Genomic DNA, 23,949 nt, shown 5'->3' with positions numbered 1-23,949 from the left:
CCCAAACAAGAATGATAAAAGATGACAGTGTTAGCCCAGAACAATAAGTCATTGAGAAGATTAAAACACAGCAAAGAGTCCTTTACCTCCTCGAAAAGGAAAACACAACTGGAGTGAAAGACGAAAGCTCTCTCATTCTTTAAGGAAGCAACACTGGAAACCAGCATTGTGAGTTTATTACTTTAAAAAAAAAAAAAAAGTTTCAGTATTACACTGTCATTTTATTTCCCTCCAGTCCACAGTATAGAACTGTGCAACACGGGTGCACCCATTACAGTGAAGAGAAATCGCCGAGAGCAATTTCTGGGTAGCATTAGGGAGCAGCCACTGCGTTGCCGCCCTGCAGCCTGCTCGGAGCTCGGGAGAGGGATTTTTCCTGAGTCTGAGCCTCAGGTATCAGTTCAGTAAAGCTCAATCCCACAATAGGAAGGAACAGAAAAACCGTAGGCGTATTTGACGGGAAAAGAAACTAGCTTGCAGTGATTTTAGGAGGTTTCCCTGAAATAGGTACAACAAATACTGTATTCAATTCTACTAGAAAGCCCCTCTTAAGTAATTCCAGGTAAATACCCATTAAGCAATGTAAAAACAGAGTTAAGCACTGAACAGGAACTCCTGCATTACATGCTGAGCACCATTTATCACTCCATGCCAACAGGCAACTTGTGAGAACCTCTCATTTAAAGACACATTTCCCATTAGCTAATTAAATTAAACTCTAAATTTAGTAGTTCGTACTTGCTCTTAAACTGACCTGTTCCATCTTGGCAGTTGCTGGGATGGGGAAACACATCACATTACTATATACAGTCAGTCTTTCTGCGAGCAGACACTGAGCCTGAGCGGCAAAAAGCCTGTATAAAAATGCTTGTTTGCTCCAGAACTCAGCTGGTCACTGTTTGCCAGGAACGACATCAGAGTAATCTTTTAATACTCCAGCCAAATGGTCATTGTGAGTCTTAAATCGGCGTTTCTTCTGAGAAGCGGGTTTCTTTCTCCTCTGAATAGGAGCCTGCAAGAAGAAATAAACAGTAGTCAAGAGATCTGCCCTCCAGCTGCGACACCTGACCTGCTGTGCTGTCCACAGGCTCTGCCTTGCTGTGAAGGAGAGCTGTGCGTGAAGAAGGGGTGGGCAGGAGGGGAAGGTGGTTTTTTATGCAGGAAGAAACAACAGCAATCAGTCCAAATCCAGGCAGGGAATTGGCAAAGGGTACATAGCAGAGCCTCCCGGTATCTCATGCACTGTAGGAGAGCTGGCATTTGTTTCTAAGTGAGATTTCCAAACACTCTCAGGCAGCTACAGAAGGATACAGAGCCCACATTACGTGCTCAAAGACCCATTTAGCATACAAGAGATCCACGAGAAATGCCCATGTGACAGCAGGCATTAAAACATCTACTGCGGTGACTGGCAGAAACCAAGAACAAATCCTGTGTGGAAGGGCTCTTGTGAAAGGACAGCTCGAAGCCAAGTGCAGAAGAGAAAAGATACGGTGTGTCACATACAAATAAATGTAAAAAATAAAATAAAATAAACTTGTTAAAAGCTAGGAAGAAAGCATCTCTGGAGACCTTGTTGCCATTTTGGCCTCCCAGTAAAACATGGGCATGTTGCACCCATTTTGTGGAACAGTGTTACGTGAGGTGGGAGGCAGCTTAGATTATTTCTATTGGGGTTTCAAGGCTACTTAGCAGAAAAGAAAAAGAAAAGGCAAGAGAAAACCTTCTCCCCAAAGAGTAGCTATTCTTTTGCTCCTAATGCATCGTACGGCTTTAAGCAGAAGCTTCCACTTTGGAGCTCAGAGGGATTTTTGGCATTTGCCCTCTTCTTGATGCTGCTTGGATTACGCTGGCTGAAACAAGTTATAAAAACACTGGCTGCTGGCTACAGCATTGTTGTTTTGCAGCTTCTTAAAACGGGTCGCAATTCCCTGAGCTACACAAAGCAGCTGTGCATAGGCTCAGCAACGTGTTTTGGAATTAACACTGCAGGGTCAGGAAGGGGGGGTCTCAGGAAGATCTATAATTCGCATCTCTTACTATTTTCTTTGGTCCAGCTTCTTGCATGGAAGAAATACCCTGTCGTTTCAGGTACTCTTCGATTTTCTCCTCATCCATAGAATCCACGGGAATGCTCCTCCACAGCTTCTGAAACTCTGCAAGACCAAACACAGCCTCATTTCATATCCCAGTGAATAAACCTTTGGCAAAGCCCTGCACGAAGCGGGGGAAATACACTTGAGCTCAAACATTGAAGGACTCTGATCTATCAGCCTGTGATGCAGCGGTCACTGCCAGCAGGCACCCAATTAGCACAGCCCTTTACCCTCTCCAAACGCCGGATGCGCTTCCAAAAAAAGCCAACACACGCACAAAAAGAGAAGCCCCCGACACTTAAGGGAAGGAGATGAGCTAATTCTTGTCTGTGCTAACTGCACTCCAGCGTGCCGGCATCCAGAGCATCCATTGGCAGTGTGTGCTTTTCATGGTAATTTGCTGCAGCCTCTACCTTTTTGCCCAGCACCTCTGTAGCCGTGCAGACTGTCAGCATGTTTTATAAGCCCCGGTTCAAACGGTCTTGGTGAAGGGTAATAACTAACCATAAACGGCAACTCCATTGACACATCTTCCGCTGCCATTGTCATGGGAGACCTGACATCTCCTAGTCCAATTTACTGAGGATTCAAGACGTTTACTTCAGCGGTTTTAAGCTCCTTTATCGCTGTAATCTAATACGTACCATGCCGTACAGATAATAAATTACTAGAATTCCTCTGGTGTTAAAAGAAGAGAGATACCTTAAAAACCACAGCAGCAGGAAAAAAGACAGAGACAGTAAGTCTTAATTAGAGCAGCTGCCATCTGCCTGAACGCTCTCTGCCTCATGTAAAGTTTCAGAGAGTCTCTGGAATGCCTTCTCCAGGCAGCGGCTGGTACAATCCTACCTCCCCTCATTCCCCAGGCAGTAAGTTAGATATATCCTGTCAGCAGGTTTGGCTAACAAACTATAAATAAAACACGAGGCACACATAGCAACGCAAGACTAAATTTTTCCCTTTATTTCCAGACAAATTTAGTATACAGTTGTCAAAACAACCACAACTTCTGCATGCGTAAGAAGTTGTCCTGTGCAGCAGGCAATGAAACACTCCAGCAACGATCTGCCACAGATAGACTGTCTCTAGCCACACAGCAACAGAACAGCACCGTGAAGAAGGCGTAAGCAACAGAATTCCTTCCTGCACTTGGACCTGTTCCCTTCCTAACACGTCTTGTTTTTCTAGGAAAGCACATGCTTTTAGCCTCAGCTCGTTCTTTCCCTTCCCATTACCAACAGCAAGGGGCTGTTCAAGCTTCCCAGGAAACAAAAGAAAGGAATTTTGCCAGTGGAGAACAACAACGTTCATTTTTGGTAACCCAGTGCTTTCGAAGAGAGCTGAATCCTGTCAAAACACCGCTTTTGGTTTCATGGAGATAGTGTTTTCCCATTTGGGCTGCACAACAGGAGCACTGAGACAGCAACCTTCAGATAACTTAATGCAGGGAGTGACGACGCTGTAGTCAAGACATTCTCTGTCTCCTCATCCGTTTTGGGTGTGATTCCAGGCTTTTGGCATATCTTGTGGTGCCTGCTATCACAGATCATCTCTCACCTAATCCTGTTGCAGCAGGTGGAAAAGGTTGTGTTGTGATCAAAGCTGAACACACAAGAGACATTTCTCAGAGATGAGCTCTCAGATGAGTCTTAGCAGCAGCTTGAGCAAGGGTCCCAGTGTGTCCTCTGTACTGAGCAGCACGAGCTCTTTCAAGCTTTTTCCCTTCTGTTCGTGCCCTCTCTTTGTCTTGAGCACCCAAACAGGCCAGAGCAGGACCCTGAGACCTGGTGGTGGTTGGAAAGAGCGATCCCACGCTAGCTGTGCAAATGCTGTATCGCACGCTGCGAGAAACCGTGCTCCAAACCACCCATTTATGTGATTCATTCATGAAGTGCTGCCCATAAACAGATGAATATTAAAGAGATCCCACTTAGAGATACTTTCAGGTTGCGTTGCACTATACGGCCTTTGGCTCTGCACAGCCGAGTCCTGTGAGACCTGAAGAGATGCACGGCAGTTCTCTAAGACGTATGTGACAGGCACAATGGAGCAGAAGGATGTGACAGCAGATGGAGCAGAAGAGAGAACTGGTAGCAGCTTTTATATGACAGTGGCCTTTTTCTTGAGACGTTCTGCTACAAACACAAACGATCTGTCTTCTTATTAGAGCTCACGATACACCGACAAATATGCTTTGGTAAAAAAAAAAAAAAAAAAAAAAAAAAAAAGCTGAGGATAGCTACTTAAGGGTAACCAGCCTGCATTCTTCTGGAGAACAGAAGTGAAAAATTAAACAGTAGAAAATAAATGGCCAGCTCTTCAAGGATCAAAATGCACAGAAGCGCAGAGCACAGTTAATACCTAACCCCAGCATTTTGCATTTCTTGTAACGCAACATAATGATGTTATACCATCATTACAGCCTCACATTTGCCTTTCAAACTTGTCCAAGAAATATGAATGGAACAGTCACCAAGAACCCAGACCGCAACGCTAAAATGGACTTTAAGTACAGACAGTTTAATTTACTAATTGGCCCCACCAGAATCACTACAAAGTATTCAGCAACGCCACTTAATAACTCCTCCATAAATCAGGCTGCTTTCAGTGCTATAGCTTTGACTCTGGTAATTGCAAAATAACTTCAATGCAGAAGCTCCGTGTACAGCACTGAAGTACCTTAATGCGGGGGAAAGTGGGAAATCTCAATCACGCTGTCCCCTGGCAACACTCGGTGTCAGAGGGTTGGTTCGGAACTAAAAGCACAGGATGAAGGTGGAGCAGTGTTCAGGCGGCTGCGCGTACTAGGGGTGTGTATTTAGGGTGCCATCTGAGGAGAAATGGAAACCTGTCCCTCATCTAATCACAGAACCGTTTCAGTGTAACACCAGATACTGAGCCAAATGCAGGAACTGAAGAGAGCGAGCAGCTGGCTGGCTGGCGCTGAACCATTTCCACATTACCTGTCAGATTTCTTCAGAAGTCTCCAAGGACCGTGCCCCTATCAGCTAGTGAAAGTTTAGACCTTGGGAATACACTATCTGAATTATTGTTGACATCCTCTCTGAAATGCGAGAATCTATGGAAAAAGCTGGCAGTAGCTACAGCTCTCGGCAAACAGTGCTCCACGATTGTGGCTGTGGTATTTCTGCACCTCCCGGCCAAGCATTCATACCCTTAACCCATGAGAGAATGAGGTTTCTCCACGTTCTTTGAGGAGAATCTGAAAAACCACACCCCTGGCCTTTCCTGCGGCTCCTAGCTTGTAAAATCAGCAGCTCATGAGGGGGGCCAGTGACGAGGAAATGGCACCCAAGGACCTGATTACTGCCCTCCACCGCCTTTGGAGCACATCTCTGAGCTTACGGCTGGCCAGGCAGGAGGACACAGGGGGCTGGCCTGTCTCTAGGAGGAGAGAAGGCAGAAAGAGAACTGCTGTGCTCAGCTGATGTGCCTGAAGAGCAGGCAACGTAACGGTGATGGAAGGGTGACCTCAAAGCACCAGATCCGCTTTTCACGATGACTTTCTTCTGTCTGTGACAAGGCGCAGTGTGAGAGCAGGGAGGGACTGCTGGAGCAGAAGGCTCGCCACACGCTGGCCTGCTTCGGCCAGGCACGGAGAGCAGGATCAGCTGCACACAGCCATTCCAGTCCCAGAGCACATCCAATTCCTTCTCCACATCCTCTGAACCGCAAGGCAATCTTTACACCATCAGAGCATGATGGAAGCGGGAGACTCGTCACTCGGATCCACTAAACCATTTTACAGCTAGAGCCAGAACAAGACTGTAACAGCTATGGAAAGACAAAGCTGTCCAGCAGTCGAGACAGTAAGGCTTCATCTGACCACAGCAGGCTGCATTCAGACAGCCTGACAATTCCTCCTGCCGCTTGGGCTGTTATGACAAGACAGAGCCCAGAAAAAATCCCCTAGAGAGAAATTTCCAAAGAGTTTCTGGCCAAAGCTACGCAGGTGCTGTGATCCCTAAAGGAGACATGTGTTTTCTGCAGAGAGCTCTGAAGTCCTGATGGAAATGCAGACTTTTCCAGCACAGGCAGCAAGCTGTGGTCACCGTACCCTGAACGAACAAACCCTGTATGCAGTACCTTGCAATTTGACCGCTAAAATATATAAGGGAACAGCTCGCAGGCTGCTCCCTTGCTCCTCCAGGTCACTAACTCCTGGTCTTTTGAGTAAGGAGAAGAGGGACTGAGACCTGAAGCACCACAGCAGGCTGACTGAAAGGCCAATTCAGATGCTTGCTAACATCTCTATCATGGAGCTGTGTGCACACACAGGCTTAAAACAAAGAGCTTGGACCAGTGTAACAAGCACAAAGCAAAGATACCTGAGGGGTAAGGATGTTCCTGCAACTTTACTGTATGGGGGCCTCGTATATGAAAGCAGTTTGCACCAACATTCCCTGAGCAACTCTGCTCCACCACTCTATAAATGCTTACATATGGGAAACAGGGTCATGGGTAAGTGGCTGCACCGTGACTTCAGCGTAGTTTATCCTGCAGCTCTGACTGCTTCACCTGCTCTCGCAAAAAGGCTGAGATGGCTCCTGGAGATAAACTTCTGTACCATACCGGTAATAAAATCTGTCAGAGATCAGAAACAGCTTGAAAGTCTTCACTGAGCTGAACTCAAACCTGAGCACAGGATGAGAACAGACAACATTTCTGTGGAGAGGGCAGAAGGGAAGAAACAAAGAGCAGCAGGGAAGATGGAGTCCTGCTCCACAGCAGTCCCAGGGAGTACAGGACTAAATCTGTACCAGGCAGAAGAGGTGCCCATCAACCGTCTTGGAATCCAAAGCCAGAACCATAAGTCCTTGCTGATCCTCAGCAATTTCTGTACTGTCAAATTGAAGAGGCTCTGGCCACTCTTTAAGTCTCCTCAAAGGCACGTAGGAAGAACAACACGTGTAATTACCAAGTATCCACATTTTCAGGCATTACAGTATTTCCTATATTGCCTTCAGACGTGAAAGACATCCTCTCTAGCAGTGAAGCAATCGGACTGGCATTTCAGTATTCAGCCCCACGGTAAAAGCTTGGTTCACACGCAAAGTGCTTGCTTAGCCCCAGCACAAAAAGGCAGTGCTTTACTTGGCTGAAGCACCTGAAATCCAGCCTGGCTTTTATAAACCCGTTCAGCTACACATTACTGACAGAAGATTAATTAGTCAGGAAGTCACGATGGAGGAACACATGCAATCTGAACCTTCTTTGGCTAATCACAGAAAAGGAAGAACAAAAGCTGTTCCTCACTACACATACCTTCTCCAGTAGCCTGGAGATCACGATATAGGTGTTGCACCGCTGCTGAAGTACACTGGCATTTATTTCCCAAAGGGGAGAAAGAAAAGCTCGTTCAGCCATTAAAATGACTGCAGTCAGGACAGAGGCAGGCACTGCCAGGAAATAGTTTCTCCCACTACTTTAGACAGCAACCTCCAAACTACCCCAGCAGCTCCTTTTTCTCTGCTGACGGCTGGTGGAGCTCAGACAGCGAGGGGAGAGGAACTTCTAGAGGACAGTAATCCCAGCCAGCATGCATTCAAAACTGGAGTGTGCCATACAGCACAATCGTGCACTGAGCACTGCAGAGGCCTTATTTCTAAGGATAAACATTAAACTAGAAACATATTTTGAACTGTCATCAGTTGCTAGATCAAAGAGCCTTGACAACACTTCAAGGCTTATATCGCAGTCTTCTAAAATCTCAGTTTTAACGTTGCTGGAGATAATGAGCTGAAATAGCACTGCTAGCGCAGGAACATGTCATAACTCATCCCGTACGCAGACAATTCTGCCAAGGACTCCCTAAGTGACATGCCTGTAGTGCCCTGGAGAGAATCTCCGGGAGAAATTGCTCAGGAAGGATGGGTCTTCCTCATCACAGGATAACATGGTTGGAAAAAAGACCCATTCCAGCTGCAGTCAGTAAGTGAACCCACTCAGGGATGTTTCAAGAGTTGTGGCATACGCAGGCAGATCACAACGTTCACAAAAGAAAAAGGATTTTGCCCCTCTCAGAACAAAGCATTATCTTCTGCGTGACAAGAAAAGCAAGAAAACAGCAGGAACAGAACAAAAAAAAAATCACTTTCTGATCAGATGGGAACATGCTGCCACCTGCGGATGAAAGAAAGCAAGGCCACCTTGAACTACGAGCACATTGCACACTAGTGGTCCCTTCATTAGACACTAGAGACTTTAATGCCTTCCTCGCTGGGAGACTGAGCCAGCCAGCTTAAACATTTAGTTTCATTTTTTCGGCCGTGTGTTTTTTTTTTTTTTCTTTTTAACCTTTCCTTCTCTTTCTCAGCAATGGGCTGCACCACTTGTTCCTAACCACCGATCGATCAGTGCTGGATGTGCTAAAATATAATACATTGTATAGGAACAGCCTTGGATTTTTACTGGCTCCCTGACAGAGTTTGGCAGATTTCCTTTGCTCCTTCTTAATAAAACGGGTTCTTTTATTAAATTTCACAGTTAATCTTGGAGTTATTACAAACTAAGAGCAATAGAATAGAGATCTGCTCTGATAACCCTTTTAGACTGGCTGGGTGCCAATTATCTGGAAAAGGTACAAAAGAAGAAATGATCAGCAATTGTGACTGTAATACAACCAGTAGCTGCTAAAAACTTAAAAGCTTTGTCTACTGCAATAGAACTGATTTCTAAAGGTTTTGGCAAAGCTAAGATCCCTAAAAGCCATGGGCTGTTGGACTGAAGAAACCCAATCTGAACAAGATGACAGCGTTAATGGTAAAATTGCAGGCATTTGGCAGGTTACAAATTCCCCCCACTAAAGGCAGATTGAGGCTTACGATTCTGCATTTCACATATAGTTTGGACTCCCAGTAGGAAGAAATGCCAGAAATTATGGTTTAAAAGAAACTCAATTAAATATTTTGAAACTATTTTTATACTTTTAGGTGCTGTAGGTGACATCTACTAAATTATCTTTGTGGAAGAAAGCTATTCTTACTGAGCGTATAAATGTGGTACGTAACAAATAAGTTGCTTAACTCTAGTTAAAATAGGGTCTCTCTGAGCTATTCAAAGACGAAGAGCTTTATATTTTGTTCCTATATGTCCCTATATGTTCCATTCCTACGGTCCTGCAAGTAGAGCAGCCGAAGTTTCTACAACTCTTTTTCCTTCTACGATAAGATGGCTTTGTGTGGCATGTGTCCAAGTGAACAACAGTAAGTGTTCAGTGTCCTTGAATTGTTTAAAATTTAAAATCCCTGGTCTTTTACCAGGGGTTGCCTTCTCCCTTCTGTACTTACAGCTATTTGATGTCATTATTGCAACACATCCCAATTTGCGTAATTAATTTCCACTCCAAGCTCTAGGAAGCAGCAGTACCCCACACCTACACTGCCCTCCCAGTTGTCAGCTGCCCCTTCTCAGTACTTCTGCTCACATCCCCTCCCCGTCTGCTTTTTCCTTCTGTTCCATTCCTGGTAACTCATTGCATTCACCAACGAAAGACACATGATTTATAAGCTGGAAAAAAAGAGCAAACTCAAACCCAGAAGGAATTTCTTTGTTTTTTGGCTGCCCTTTACACAGCAAGATGTTAGATGCCATTTAAGTCAGAGGCAGGTGACTTTTGGTCTTTTCTGTCATACTTACACTTGAATTGCTGGGTTCCTGCTGCCATGGATCCAATATAAAACAGAGGCTATTACCTCTGAACTCACTTGCTCATTAGTCTTGCTAGCCTTGTGTTAATATAAACGCTTTTACTGACTGAATCTGGATAGACCTAAGATTTGATTATGACATTAAAAGACTGCTTATACATACATACAGCTGCCTAAGATGAATGCAAATCAACTATCATGGAAACAGACGTAAATAAACACCTACCTTCATCCACAGTAAACTGACAACTCTTATCATTGTAGAAGAGAATTTTCTTCTTATCAGGGCGATTAACAAAGATGATCTGGTCCCCTAAAGCCTCGAAAACAAACACAAAAGAAGAACTCAAAATCACTTCATTTCTAAGCACAGGGATTCCAGCATGAACAACAGACCCAGATTTGTGCTACAAAAAGATCAACCAGAGAAGCAGCAAAGTAACCTGCAACAAAAAGCATCCAAAGGGGACATTGTCAATAAGTGCACTAATAAAGCAAAGATGAGATACAGGGGGCTGAGATCAAGGGATAAAAGCACCACTAAATGCTTTCAGTTGCACTGTGGGAGATCAAGCGTCTTTTGGGGGAAAGAACTTTGACAGCTGTGCTGAGACATCAGGCCAAATCTGAAAGTAAAGAATGATGTCCAGAAAAAGCTACAATATTCGACCTTCTGAAAAAGGTTTTGAGTTATCTAAAGAACAGAAATAACTCGTGACAAAATTCTCTCTTAGCCTCCGTGTCCTCTCTGAGAACCTAAGTAGAGCAGGTTCACTCACCTTTATGGCTTTCTGTGCATTGGGTAGCCCTTCCTCAATATCTTCTAAAAGGATTCCTCCCAGCCCTCGCTGGTCATGCTTGTCCAGGAGCCTGAGCAGAGCCTTTTTATCTTTCAAGTTGTACTTGGGTTTGAAAGCATACTTCCCATCTACAACTTCTATTTTCGGATTGTTGACTAGAGCCTGTAATAGGAACATCAATTTTAAAACCTGAGAAAGAGTGCACACTAGTACATTTTTCTAGTGTGATTTTCAACAGCTACAAACACATCAGTCACGTTAGAGCTGCCAGTTTGGAGGTTTGAGTTTGAAACAGATTTTAAACCCCTGGATCTTAGATCCAGCCCAGGCGTAATTCACTGCAATGTAAAGCACAAAGCACCAAAGGAGGCTTAGCATCATTCACTTAGTGCCCTTGGGATTGAAGGTCCATGAAGCCTCTTATGGCAGAAAGCTGCACGTGTTCCTTTTTGAGAAAGGAAGGACAATAAAAAAAAAGGATGGAATGCAAAAAAAAAAAAGTGCTTTGGCTGAATATAGAGTGCAAACAGACAACTCAGCATGTCAGAATCAGGTCATATGCATGTTATGAATGTGAAAGGCATTACCCTGGGATGAACAAAACAGGAGTCAGTCTTCCCCAACTGCTGTCAATTGGCACCAGCAGCTGTAGAAGAAATTGAGAAGAGCAGACCTCCTGCACAGCAGGATTTTACTTATGATGCCAGCTTGAGTGAAGCTGACCAGAAGCTCATGGACAATTGAAATGATTTAAGATATGCTCCGAATCAGTTTTGCTGTGCAGCCAGTACCATAATGGAAGTTCACCTGTAACAGAGGGCAACTCTACTTAGTTTCTTCTGCAGATGCCAGCCTGACCCTGAAAGGAGAAAGAGAAGAGACACAGAAAGAAGAAAGGAGGGAGAAAATGCCTGTAACAGAAAAGGTAACTATGGCACTGCAGGATATTCGTTCACCTTTTCTTACCCAGTAGCAACTCAGTGGTAATTTTATGTAAACTTCCTGGGAAGAGCTTTTTGGTACAGACTTGATATCCTGATTAATTACAGAAATAACCTGGAGCTACCCTTCAAAGTTTACGACGAAGCCTAGTTTTCATGGTAACAGCATTGCTGGATTGGTGATTTCTGTACCCCAGAGTATTAGCACTGGTACCAAAGGAACACTACAGGCTGTATTAGTTAAAACCAGCCTAGTTTCAATACACAGAAATTTCTTCCCCATGCACCAACAGCCTTTACTACTTTGTTGCAAGGATTTTAAATATACAAGCAAAGCCAGATACGCCAATTAAGTATAAATACCAAATATGGTTATTTTTGTTGATTTATTTGTCTTGAAATCCCATGAAGACATTCAGATCAATTAAGCATGAAGAAGGACATAGTGCCAAGTTACAACTCTGTAGGAAGGACACCTAGCATATACTGTGAGACTAATGAACTTTGCAATCCCTCAATTGCAAACATGGATTTCACATCAGAATTCTTCATTTCAGTAAATCACAAAGAACTGAAAGTCTATGAATTTTGTGCCAAACTCCTTTTGTTCAGTTAATTTAACATCCTGGACACAGGAAGAACTCTCTGCTTTGATTTGTTATGAAGAAATTCCTTGAGAAAAGCAATTTGAGTATATAAAATTAGTAATGAATAAATTCACTGGACATATAACTTACTCTTTGTGCAGTAATTCTAACTGCTCATTAAAAATGTCAGAAGAGCTTTCATTTCGGAGTTATTTCAATGGCAGGAGGCACAAGACAGAAATGTGATTCAATGCAGTTTCTCAAAAAAGAACTTCTATATTTATACAGTCTGTAATTAAATAAATCTGTATGGTTCAGGTTTATCATTATCCTTTGATCTCTTATTAAAATCTAAACTTTTCTTTACCTCGCTCATTAACCATTGCTTCTGTTTGAGTCCAATATCTAAATGCTGTGTTTCATCCAAAATCTCTTCTAGGGTTAATGGATGCGTATCACCACGCTGGTGCCGAGTCTGGAAAAGTCAACAGCCTCTATCAGTGATTTGTACTCCTTTATTCAGCAATTCAACTATCATAAAGTAACAAAAAATGGCATAAAAAGCATTAAAAAGGCATTAAAAAACATAAAAAGTATAATTTACAACTTTTGTAAAAGTGAGATAATGCAGGGTTTTTGAGAAGCATCAAATTACAAGTTACTTTGATAAATAGCTCATGATTCCTAAAAGCTGGCAACAACATCCAATTCCTATTTCTAATGCAAATAAAAACCTTACTGCTGGTTCTAAGTTGACCTGGAATAATTGGGATTCCAGTAAGGAAACAATATACTGGACGCTTTCTTTACAGAGAGCGTTTTAAATTTAACAAACTAGTTTCTTGAAATTCAGTAAAAGAATTTTAGACTGAAACATTCAGCATCATTTAGCTACCACAGGAGAACAAGTAACGAAAGCATTTCCAAACATTATAGTTTTACATCAAACCGCTGTACCTTCATGTAATTCACTATCTTAGCAAGGACTCCAAACTTGTAGCCAGAGCCTCCCGAAAGGGCTTTCAGGTTAAATGATCCATTGCTGTGATCTGCAACAGGAGAATAAATAAATAAATAAAATGATGGTTTCAACAACACCTTGACCCCCTCTAGTTCCACAGCCCCTCAGGAGCACGGCAATGGACAGAAATGCGTGTTCCTGGCACAGTCACCCGTGGAGGGCTCAGTGTTGTAAGCACGCTGGGTGTGGAACACTTCTGAGCAGACCTCCATAAACACGAAGGTACTGGGACTTGAGCTTTAAGAAAACAGCAAGCAACAGCAGCGTTAATACCCTAAGAGCACACGTTTAATTCTGTGGTTTAACATACCATAATCATTTATGCTACCTTAATTCATGCTGAAGTAACGCACTTCATCTGTGCCCCACGATTATCACTGCTGATAGCTTCATAATGCTGAGTAGGAGCAGAAAGCTTCACTTATTTCAGTTAGCACACCCCAAGTAAAGTAAGGTTGTGTTTGCTGTCATGGGCTTGGTTTTCAGTTTGTTTATTTTGAAAGCAGCTCTAGGGGAGATCTTATCAAAAAATCATAAATTCCAATTGCTTCACTTGGTGTGCTGCACCACTGAAACAACAATTCAGCATCCCCTCTGCTGCCAGGTCTGGCTCTATCTGAACATGTCACGAACATATCTGTTACTGCATAAAGTTTCAAAAATTCTTGCAAGGCAGAGTTAATGAGTTTTATTAACTGCATAACATGGTACATTAAATAGGAATATCCACAAACCACTACCAAAAGCCACAGGTCCATTACCAGCATAATGTTGCTCAAACTTAAGAGCAACAGCTTTTCAGAATTTCAACTATTCCAGAAAAAGGAAAATCCCCTCTTTGTCACCACAGGAGTTTTTAAAATCCATGTTGATTTCAAATTAAATTTGACTGGACAGTAGAGATCTCTGAGATACTGATTTCCTGTTACTTCTGTGAAAAATAGGTTGAGGGACAGGAAGAACAGTAGAAGTGCCTTAGCTGAGACAGAGGCTGCAGTGGGTGCCAGGCAGAGCTGCTAAGCAAAGTCTTTGCCATGCTGTTTGCTGTGGTTAAATGTAGATGCCCTTGTTAAGTTACAAGGAAATTGCAAATTAGGTTTCCAAAGTCACTGTGGTTCAGCTGAATTTTGTTAATGTCTCTCCCACAGCACCCCGGCCTTCTTCTTTGTTGATCTGTAAGCTGTTAATATAAGGCAGCATGAAGTGGGAATTTTGGATGTAGTCAGCTTTCAAACAAGTCTACTTCTGGTAATTTTGGTGAAAGCTCAGATGGAAACCGGTGCTAGCGTAGTAAAAGGCTAATGCAGAAGCAAAGCATGTCAAATCTAAGACTTGGCAACTGCTAATTCCCAAGCGATTACACGACGCTGTATTAGAGGCATTACACTGCCATGTAACAATTCTAAAATTAACACAGGACAATCAGCATAACTCCAGCTCCATAAGAACATTTTATTCTGGTTACCAAATTAAGTGAGAAGAACAAAAGCCAGCTCCCCGAGAAGTCTAGCCTTTGGGGATTTTTCCCCACAGGATCCCCTTTTAACATTAAAAATTCATCTGAAGGAAATTTTGCAACGTGTAACAGGAGGTCTGAAGCAACTAAAATAAAAATCAAGAGCCAGAACAAACAGCTAAGGCGACTTAGCACGTATTTGTTCTGTCATTTGCATCAAGGAGATTATCCCGTTTAATCGGCCTGGCTACGGCACGCCACAGCTCCTGACAAGTCAGTCCAGCACGCTGCGAGGCTGGAGCCTGCGGATGTGAGCGCTTCCAACGTCACGCTCTGACCAGCTGCCTTCCAGCGCAGAGCAGCGCGGGGCACGGCCAGCAGCGCGCCCCCGTGCGCTCCTCAGCTACCGAGCCTGACACGCACAAAAACATCCCGAAAATAACGAGTCGGGGAGAGGCAGCTTCCTCATCTGGGCAGCAAAAGTGGGATTTGTGAATGATTTCCTCCCGGGGTTGAGGGCTTGATGCAAATGAGCACAAAGGAAGTTGTCAGCAGCACCATGCGCTGGCCAATCGCAGGGAAGCTCCATCTTAGCTGTGCCATAGGCTGCGTTAAAACAGGGAACGGCACGGCGCTCTTTCAGCATCCTTTCAGACAAGAGGTAGGTGTGCATCATTTTCTAACATTGTCTTCGGTTTGTCTTGATGACTGCAGGAAAATATGCCTGTAACATGCAAGGCTGTAAAAAGCTTCCTAGGATCAGGGTGATTTTTCTCTAGATGTAGCAGGATTTTATTCTGCTGAACACAGAGGAGCTCTCGTCTTGCACTATCAGGCAGGCACTTTCACCATCTGTGTGCTAATGGAAAATTGATGACCGCTCCATCTTATGGAAAAGCTAACACAACGAGCCAAGATTCAGTAAACAAAATGGATTTGATGCTTACTGGGGAGGCCGCTTGTTTTCTGCAGCCTCACTTCCTTATAACTGATTCCGTGTGGTCTTGCAGAAACGACAGAGAAAGGATGTTCCTTAAAAAATTAAAATAGCCTGTTAAAGCTGAAATCTGAGAATGTACCTCCCAGGAGGGTATTCTGTAAAGCTCATCAATTACACCAGCTAAAACAGATGCGTGTGCATTGATGTGCTAAAAACGTGTTCCAGAAACCGGTCTGTTAGGGTAGGAAGAAAACCCCTTTGCGTATTATTAGCATTGTAAATATCACAGCACTGATCAATCCAACACAAAGAGGTTATAATCCGGCTGATTTGTACATGCCATAACCCCAAGATGTCTATTTGGTGGTTTCTCGAACAGGACTTCCCCTGTACTGCACTGAAATGATTTTTTGCCAGTCATTTCCCTCTGCTCCATGAATATGATTTCAAATAAAGCTGCTTTCCTGCAGCACCTGGGAAGGAGGATACTTTTACATTAAATCCTCACCTAGATATTAGAGAACCCAGTTCATCAAACATTTAACTCACTCAATTCTGGGTAGCCCGACCGCATGCAGATCAGCCTGGCTTACAGTACGAATTTAAATCGCGCTACTCCGGTCTGGCGCAGCAGCGATGACAGCCAGGAGCTGCTCCGTGCCTGCCTCACCCCAGCCAAGCCTGAGCTGACCACCACCCTGGAGGAGCACCAGCTCAGCCGTTCAGTTCAGCGCAGCCTCCCCAGGTACACAGCCAGAGCCCTAATGGTGGCAGCAGCCAGCCCTGCAGGAGCAGCTCCTCTCCTCCCGCCTCCAGGGCCGGTGGCTGGGCATCATGCCCAGCCCCTCCGGTGGTCCCAGAGCTTGATTTCCATTGATACTGCTGAAAATACGGTATTTCTTATCGATAGAAAAAGATAATTGTTGTACCTGGTGTTTACAGAGTGAGCGAATTTATCAGTAATGATGCCAACAAAATCCCATCTCAGATATCTGTTCAAAAGGATCAAAACAAAAATCCCCTCCATTCTTCCAAGGATATCCTCATGCCATTTAAAATATACATTGATCCAAGAACTCTCTTGAATTTAGCTCCATCCCCTGTGAAACATGCTAGCTGAGCATCCTGCCTAGGCCATGGCCAAACCAAACCTGCCTCTCAAAGCCAGACCCAACTCAACTCACTGGTATTTTTAGCTTGCATTTGCTCTACAAACTTTCGTGTGTATATATATAAAATAAGATTAATTCATTCTATCCATTTCAGTCTTACTTTGTGCACTCATTTACAAATTTGTGCATTCAATTACAAATGTAACAGAAGAAACGATAAATTGCTGCAACTCCTCCAGTAAACATCAAATGCTAGTTTCACTGACAAAGCTGGTCTGTTTCAACTAACTCCAGCAAAGATGGAAGGATAAAGAGCAAAATGTACAGCAGTTGAATGATTAAAATAAGATGTGCATGGCAAGCTGGCTTGGCTGCATCGTTCTGGTTTTCATTAACACCATTTATTTTATTATTAAATAAGGAGAGGTGATTGAACTACTTTAAGCAACCTTTTTCAGCAGACTCCATCAACACTTCTCCTGTGCTGCTTCTTGTTTATTTAGGCATTTTCTGGTTGTCACTTGCTAAACAGGCTGATTGCAGAATTATTTCTGGGCTATGCAAGGTTCATTAAAGCATTATCTGTGAGCACAGCTTAATAAACAAAACACTGGTGTTGCCCCTTGGTTCTGTAGCTTTAATTACTGAATGAAATTGAACTAAACGTGGGTAGCCAGGACTATTTCGTAACAAATATAGAAAATTTTTTACTTTTTGCTTTCTGTTCAAAGCAAAAATTTTTCATTGATGCGTGGAAATAAGACTCCAGAAAGAAATAAAAGAAATAGTTGCCTGAGGGACCCAAAGATCACTACAGCATCCCCCAGTATGCTAGACCAGATAACCAGGAGTTACTGTAGCTCCTCAGGTATATTTTTTATTACGTCACAGGCTATACACCAGAAGTAGTGTAAGCTCCTTCTGTTTTGGGAGACAGAGCCAGAGAAAGAAGGAAACCAAAAAAGAGACACACAACTGTGAAGCTCATATTGCCAAACACCTCATCTGCCATAACCCACAGAGAAATCCAGAGAAAGACCAAATGCTTGTTGTGTTCTAGGAATACCACACGGGTTACTGCGACACAGCTTGCTTCCACACTTCCACGCAATGGCCCTTCCCAAACTGCGTGCCTTGACGGCAATATCACTCATGCCAAAACTGTATTTGCTGAAAACAAATTCTCACTTTCTCTCCCCCACACCATGACGCAGCCTTGTCTTCTCCTGGTCCAAGCACACAGCGCTGGGCAAAAGACAGGATCCTGTCCTTGTGGCTAAGCGGAGAAGGCAGCTGAGAATAAGAAGGCAGAGCTCAGGAAGGGTTGGGTTGGGCGTTCCTTCTGCCTCTCCTAATGGCCACGAATGGACTGAGATTTCCAGATAACCAACAGCAGGCACAGCTGGGGAATGAACACCTCAGCAAGGCCAGCCTTCTTAGGTCAAAAAGGTTTTGCAGTGTTAATGAGTCTGCACTAACAGGCAAATCCAAACTGAGTTTTCAGAAACCAGGATTGTATTTGAGAACTAGAAGGACAAGGGACAGCTCAGCCCCATTCTCTGGAAAAATCCTCCAAGATAGCTATATACATCTGTTCTTTAAAAAGCTTTCTTTCTCTATGCAAAATAGGGAACCCACCAACCAACAACAAACAACCAAACAAGCAAACAAACTCAAACAGTATTAACATATAGAAAGTTGCCCGAAGCACTCAGCTATGGCAGATGGCAAAAGAATCCCCTGTTTTTCCAGGAATGCCAAAAGAAGGCTGCAGGCTTTCATGGCATGAAGTACTAAGCCTCAGAAGTAAGGGCAGACAGGTTGTTGAAACCACTGTACACCTTCAAATTCTCTTTGTAACCTCTTTGTCGGTACTTGAAATAAAGAAACAACACTGTTTAAGTTCAGAGTAACTTACATACTTTGTGCATGTGGGGAACAGAAACACAGAACCAAATGTTCCAGACAAGTCACAAAGTTTACATTTTGGTCTGATACTTTTGTGAGCAAATAAGCCCATTCAACAATCCATGTATTGGAGGCGGTGTGAGACGCAGTCTGAGACAAAGTTCTTCCAGTTTGCCATAAAAATCACAGTATATTCTTGATCAACAGAGTCCTCAACAGCTTTGTTTTCTGTTTCAGCCCCCAAATCTGTGACAGGGAATACGTTAAGGCAACTCTGCGAGAATGGCAACCCTCAACGCCACTCACTGGAACGAGACCACCTCCATCTACCAGTACCTGGGCTTCCAAGTGCAAAAAATTTACCCCTTCCACGATAACTGGAACACTGCCTGCTTTGTTATTCTGATCATATTCATCTTTACTGTCGTCTCTCTGGTGGTGCTGGCATTCCTCTACGAACTGCTAGACTGTTGCTGCTGTGTGAAAAACAAAACTATGAAAGACTTGGAGAACGAGCCCAACCCTGTTAGAGCGATGATGAACAGCTTCAGAAAGCGCGAAACAGAGGTGGTGTAGGAAGGACTGATCATCAGCACTTGAACAACGTTTAACACCTTGAACAAATCCTCTTGTACCTTACCAACGAGCAAGTCCCACGTGTTTTTTCGTTTCTTTTGGACTTAAATGTAATAGCAGCAGCTCCCATTTCATCTCTGGATGTGAACTTGAATAATTAGCAAAGGCGTTCTGAGTGCTTAGCAAAAGGATGATCTGTTGCGATGTAATGGTGGAAGAAAATTTCTTTGTTTTTAAATGCATTTCTGTTGTTCATGTTGAGTTACTAGAGTAGGTCCTTGTCTACCTGAACGAACAAACGCTGCTTAACACGCATAAAGCGATGTTGCTTAACTGGAAAAAATCACTTGTAGAAATGCTCAGCAATGTGATCAGACAGAGCACAACGGCACAGCACTGGCCTCCCCCTGAGGCCAGCCATACAGGGACAAGACAGACATGTAAGGGATGAGGGGAAGAAAGACAGGAGGCATCAGGGTTTAAAGGCAAGAGATCCCATGAGATGGGGGGGGCTCATGTGAGTTCTTGCCTTTGGCAGCTTTTACTGCAGGTTCCTTGCTCTAAAAAAAATAGGATGGTGGGGGGAAATCAAGCCAGCATGAAAACCATCCCTAAAATAGCCTTTGCTAGCCTCCTGTGGTACAGTTTGACCCCTTCTCCCTCCCTTCTCCAGTTCCAGAGAAGTGCTCTCCCCTTCCTTCATATTCTGTTTAACAGCTTCTGGGCGTCAAGACACTGCACTACCCTAACTCCCGTTATTTCCCCAAAAGCACACTGATTTAGGACTGTGGTCTAGAAGAAACAGGGTCACCTTTCCGTCCCCAGGTTGCTGTGCCACCTGTGACGCTACAGGGAACCAGAAGTGCTGGACGTGTCAGTCCCACCTCAACTTTTCAAAGCTGAACTGCAGCTGACCGAGCTCTTGCCACAACGCAACGCAGGCTGCAGATCTCCCCTCACTGAGGACATTCCCTCCCAGCCAGCAGGCAGCTCACAGGTGGCCACACGCCTCATAGAGGAGGCCACATCACGATAACCCCTGCACTAGAGATGGTGGGGTGGATGAGCAGCAAGACGTGGCTTTGTTTTGCACAAGAGACCCTCAGAGAAGTCCATCAGCCTGTGGATGCATCCCAGAGTTGGACCCCTCACACCTCTCTTTCTCACAAACCGACCACAGAAAACCTGCACCATCGGCTTTTACCTCTAGTTCACCACATCATCCTTCTGTGCTGCGTGGCACCTATAGCTTTTAAAAGAGGAAAGTTTTGCCTTTACAAATTACAGCTGTAATGATGACACCCAAATGCGTAGCCCTCGGTATGACCCAAATCTCTCACTGCTGGACACACAGAGAAAAGCAAGCCAGTGAGAAATGTCCCAACCAGACCGACGCTAGGTGTGGGACAAGATATTTAACTATATAAAACCCAAATAATGCTCCTGGCATTAGGGAAACAAAGCCCACCTAACGGCCAGATGAACGAGTAAGCTACAACACCAGTCCTGCAGTTTTATCCCTGCCAGAAATACCTCCGTGCCACGGCCAGTACCTGTAACAATAAACTTTTCTGATAAAGTTTTTTTTTGATGAAATCCCTCTCAGGTTTCACATGCCTCAGCAACAGAAGATGTGGGCACACACGCTAGAGGACTTGCTGATTTGACCCACGTCAGAGGGTACCCAGACCACTACTGACCGAGAAGCTCCGTTGATTCATCTGGAAGAGCACTCTCCCTTCCTCAGTCACAAACGACACCACTACCACTGCAAACGTTCACCTCCCACACGCTAACTACTGGCAAGACCCAATGGCGTCAGCCCCGTACGCAGAGAATGCTTCTAGCTACGATCAAACTACAAGCACAATTAAGAGAAGCTGATGCCCCAGCTACGAGACAATCGAGGAGTCACCCCCAGACACGCGCCAAAGGTCCCGTTCGTGATGTCCTCTGGACCGGGGAGCTGCGCATTTGGCAGACTGCTGTCCTGCTCATGAGAGGCAAGGGGAGCCACTGGGACACGCTGGACTAACGCGCCTCTTTCCTGAAGGCACCCGCTCCAAACACAACAGGACCGCTTTCCACCGGCAGCTCCCCTGCCCAGTGCCCTGCATGCAGCTGGTTGCACCGGCTTCGTGTCCTCGTGCCCTCCCGGGAGGCACACGCGGGGAGAAGTCTCAGGACCTGCTCCAGCTAAGCGTTTTCACAGGAAGCTGGGTGTCTGCACAAGGAGCAGAAGACAAGGATCTCCCCTTGCGCAGCCCTCCAGCCTCAGGAGAATTCTTCCCCTCACGCGAACTAAGGCAGAGAGGCAAGGCTGCGAAACAGCTCCCGGAGGTTTCAGCTCTTGATGGCCAGGATCACTGCCACAAAGGTCTCAAGAGAAAGACTTAACTGTTGATCAATAAAAAGAAATAAACAGATGTGATCTATTTCCTTTATTTTCCTGTTACGATTCTGAACTGAATAAACAAGGCAGCTTTGAATTTGTCAAGTAACTCGTTCGCATAATTTCAGACAACTATGGTAACAACTATTCTCACTGGAAAGCTCACAACAAATTCACAGACACGTGCTAGATTTACCCATGTGGTCACTCAAGGATTAGCATGGTCTCTCAGTGCCCCTCCATCCCAAAAAAGAGTCCAGGGCAGGTTCTCTGAGTCCTAGAATGACGGAGAACTTGCAGGCTCTGCATACCCAGGGGCTATCGATGCTCACACACAACCACTGGAACATTATTTATCATCTCTGTGGCCACCACACAACAAAACTGGAAACGACCCTCTTAATTTTAATTTCTTCAGGGGTTCAGGGATTCTCCAACATCACTTTTTACTCCACCTCTCCAAGGCCCCCCTCTGCTACACGCGTATCGCGACAGGCCCCTAGCATTCTGGCAATTCAAATAAAAAATGGGGTTTTAAGCAAAGGACTTTGCAGCATCACAGAGCAACGTGTGTGTTGCCTGTGGCTGCCTGGCCCATTCTGTCATTTGCCCCTCAGCATGCTTGTTCTGAACCAGCTCCTAAGAACAGAAGGGAGAGAGCTGGTTTGCTCACTCTCCAGTACTTTTCTTCCACCCTTGTTGCTTCTGCAGCAGCTAGTAAATACTCCACAGGGAAAACTGAAAGGAGACTGAACTCATTGTGCATAAAGACGTTAGAAAAATCTTGAAAGCTTTCTGATACTGTTTGGAACGAAGCCAGCACCATGAAAACAAAGTGCATTTCCTCACAGCCACACGTTCTTATCTGTGTAAGCTCATCATCTGACAGCTGCAAAAGCACTCACAGAAATACCCACCCCACAAAACCACAGAAACAAAACGACACTTTCTCTATTTGTGCTGCTGCTTGGTCACACAGCTACCCAAATCCTCCAGACGAGCCACACTTGGACTGCCTGCCCATCACTCTTTCCCAGTAAACCCCCCTCCCTCTGGATGCACACTTTAGGATATCCCAACGTACAGTTTGATTTTATTTGGAGAGGACAGTGTGGCAAAGAGGCAGTGGAAACCTGGCCTGCTCTGATTTATTTTAAATGTCTGGCTGATGACTTTATTTGGTGCTCTGAGGGGGTCTGAAAACCAAAGTCAGAAAAACTCATTGCTCCACTCCTCCTATCAGTGACATTCTTTGCTGCTCTTTTTAGTTGTATTGTTTCATTTAGAGTTTATAAGTGAGCCACAGGTGGCACTCAAAACACAAGCCTGCAAGGGAGTTACACAACAGCATTACTTTGTATCTTAGTAATTCCCGACCTCCCCTTTGCCCAACAGGGTACATCAGAGAACTGTGCCAGGGCTTGCAGAGAATATCCGCAAGCCCCCCAAATTACTCTTCTCACACCAAAAAATCAAACACAAGCCCTCTCCCTGCTGTGCCTCTCAGTTGCTCGCACTCTTTGGGTGCTGCTTTATGAACTCGTTTGGTTTCGAGAGGCACTTTGTCAGCACCTCCACCCCAGGGAAACGAGCCAACTCCTCGGGCAGGCAGACACCTACAGCCGTGTTTGCAAGCCGAGATTAGTTCCCGAGTAAAACGAGACGGGCTGCTAGCCGCAGCACGCCAGCCAGGCACGGCGCAAATTACAAGACCCATCACAGCAGCCTGACTCGGGGCTGGCAGAATTACGTTTTCAGGAGGCCCCCTTGCCAGAAGGCCCCAGGGGCCTGGCATTCGCTGCCACCCGCAGCGTGGCACGAAGCGACGCTCTGGAACAGCAGCTGGCAGGAGGAAGCCTGACCCGCGCAGCCAAAGTTTGTTTTTCACATCGTGCAACCGCGTTTCTTGGTAAAAAAGCGACAATTTAGGAGAAAAGCTGATTACAGCCGGCAGGACGCTCAGCACAAAGGCAGAAAGCACAAGAGCAGCGCGGCGCAGGCCACTCGCACCGACCTGCGCTCTGCTTGGAGCTGGACGAGCCGCTCTGCTCTACCTTCGCCTTCTTCTTCTTGGAGGCCGCGGAGTCGGAAGATGGCGCTGGGCGCTTCTCTACCGCCGGCGTGGAGAGGGCACGCTTCTTGAACAGCTCCCGCTCCCTCAGCAGGCTCGGATCCATCGCTCTGCTCGGCGGGGAGAGGAAGGGGCGCGGGCAGCGGGCTCAGCCCGGCGTTCAGGGGCACGGCCAGCTGCCGGCGGCCCCGACCGCGCTCCCCGTGCCCCGGCTTCGCCCCCGCTCCCCTCACGCTCCCCTCAGGCCCCCCTCAGCGGGGAGCCGCCATTTTGTCCCCCCGCCCCACCGCCGCCCCGCGCGCTCCCTCACCCGCCCGCCGCGGCGCGAGGCGCAGGCCGCTCGCCGCCTATTGGGCATCGCCGCCCTCCCGGCGGCCCC

The 23,949-nt window shown here is 45.3% G+C and overlaps 2 protein-coding genes across 4 annotated transcripts; one reads left to right on the top strand and one right to left on the bottom strand.

Moving 5' to 3' along the window:
- Window positions 1-200: 200 nt before the first annotated feature.
- On the bottom strand, window positions 201-23,945 carry GTF2E2 (general transcription factor IIE subunit 2). Of its 3 annotated transcripts, none has more exons than XM_084519259.1 (8): window positions 23,881-23,944; window positions 23,514-23,680; window positions 13,052-13,143; window positions 12,462-12,569; window positions 10,546-10,728; window positions 9,993-10,079; window positions 2,041-2,156; window positions 201-1,012 (listed from the first exon to the last, which is right to left on the bottom strand). In XM_084519259.1, exons 2-7 carry the CDS (start codon window positions 23,674-23,676, stop codon window positions 2,088-2,090), a joined length of 702 nt encoding a protein of 233 aa, XP_084375385.1. In that variant the 5' UTR covers window positions 23,677-23,680; window positions 23,881-23,944; the 3' UTR covers window positions 201-1,012; window positions 2,041-2,087. The 3 variants fall into 3 exon arrangements, with proteins under 3 accessions (XP_084375385.1, XP_084375384.1, XP_084375386.1); XM_084519258.1 differs by having other exon boundaries at window positions 9,993-10,086; window positions 23,881-23,938; XM_084519260.1 differs by lacking the exons at window positions 201-1,012; window positions 2,041-2,156 and adding an exon at window positions 3,035-4,288 and having other exon boundaries at window positions 9,993-10,086; window positions 23,881-23,945.
- On the top strand, window positions 14,484-19,349 carry SMIM18 (small integral membrane protein 18). Its single transcript, XM_084519261.1, has 2 exons — window positions 14,484-15,232; window positions 18,769-19,349. Exon 2 carries the CDS (start codon window positions 18,814-18,816, stop codon window positions 19,105-19,107), a length of 294 nt encoding a protein of 97 aa, XP_084375387.1. The 5' UTR covers window positions 14,484-15,232; window positions 18,769-18,813; the 3' UTR covers window positions 19,108-19,349.
- Window positions 23,946-23,949: the final 4 nt, after the last annotated feature.

This window comes from Aythya ferina (genome assembly GCF_964211825.1).
Source record: "Aythya ferina genome assembly, chromosome: 4".
Taxonomy (NCBI): Eukaryota; Metazoa; Chordata; class Aves; order Anseriformes; family Anatidae; genus Aythya; species Aythya ferina.
Note: the sequence above shows the minus strand (reverse complement) of the source record. Positions and strands in the feature narration are given on the sequence as shown.

What these genes read in the sequence shown, in the direction of transcription:
- SMIM18 (XM_084519261.1), top strand. Translation starts at nt 18,814, where the DNA reads ATGGCAACCCTCAACGCCACTCACTGGAACGAGACCACCTCCATCTAC.
- GTF2E2 (XM_084519258.1), bottom strand. Translation starts at nt 23,676, where the DNA reads ATGGATCCGAGCCTGCTGAGGGAGCGGGAGCTGTTCAAGAAGCGTGCC. An exon ending in AGCAATGGTTAATGAGCGAG is followed by an intron (nt 10,729 to 12,461) that starts GTAAAGAAAAGT and finishes TTCCTATTACAG; the next exon opens with GCTCTAGTCAACAATCCGAA. An exon ending in ATGCACAGAAAGCCATAAAG is followed by an intron (nt 10,087 to 10,545) that starts GTGAGTGAACCT and finishes TTTGTTTTCGAG; the next exon opens with GCTTTAGGGGACCAGATCAT.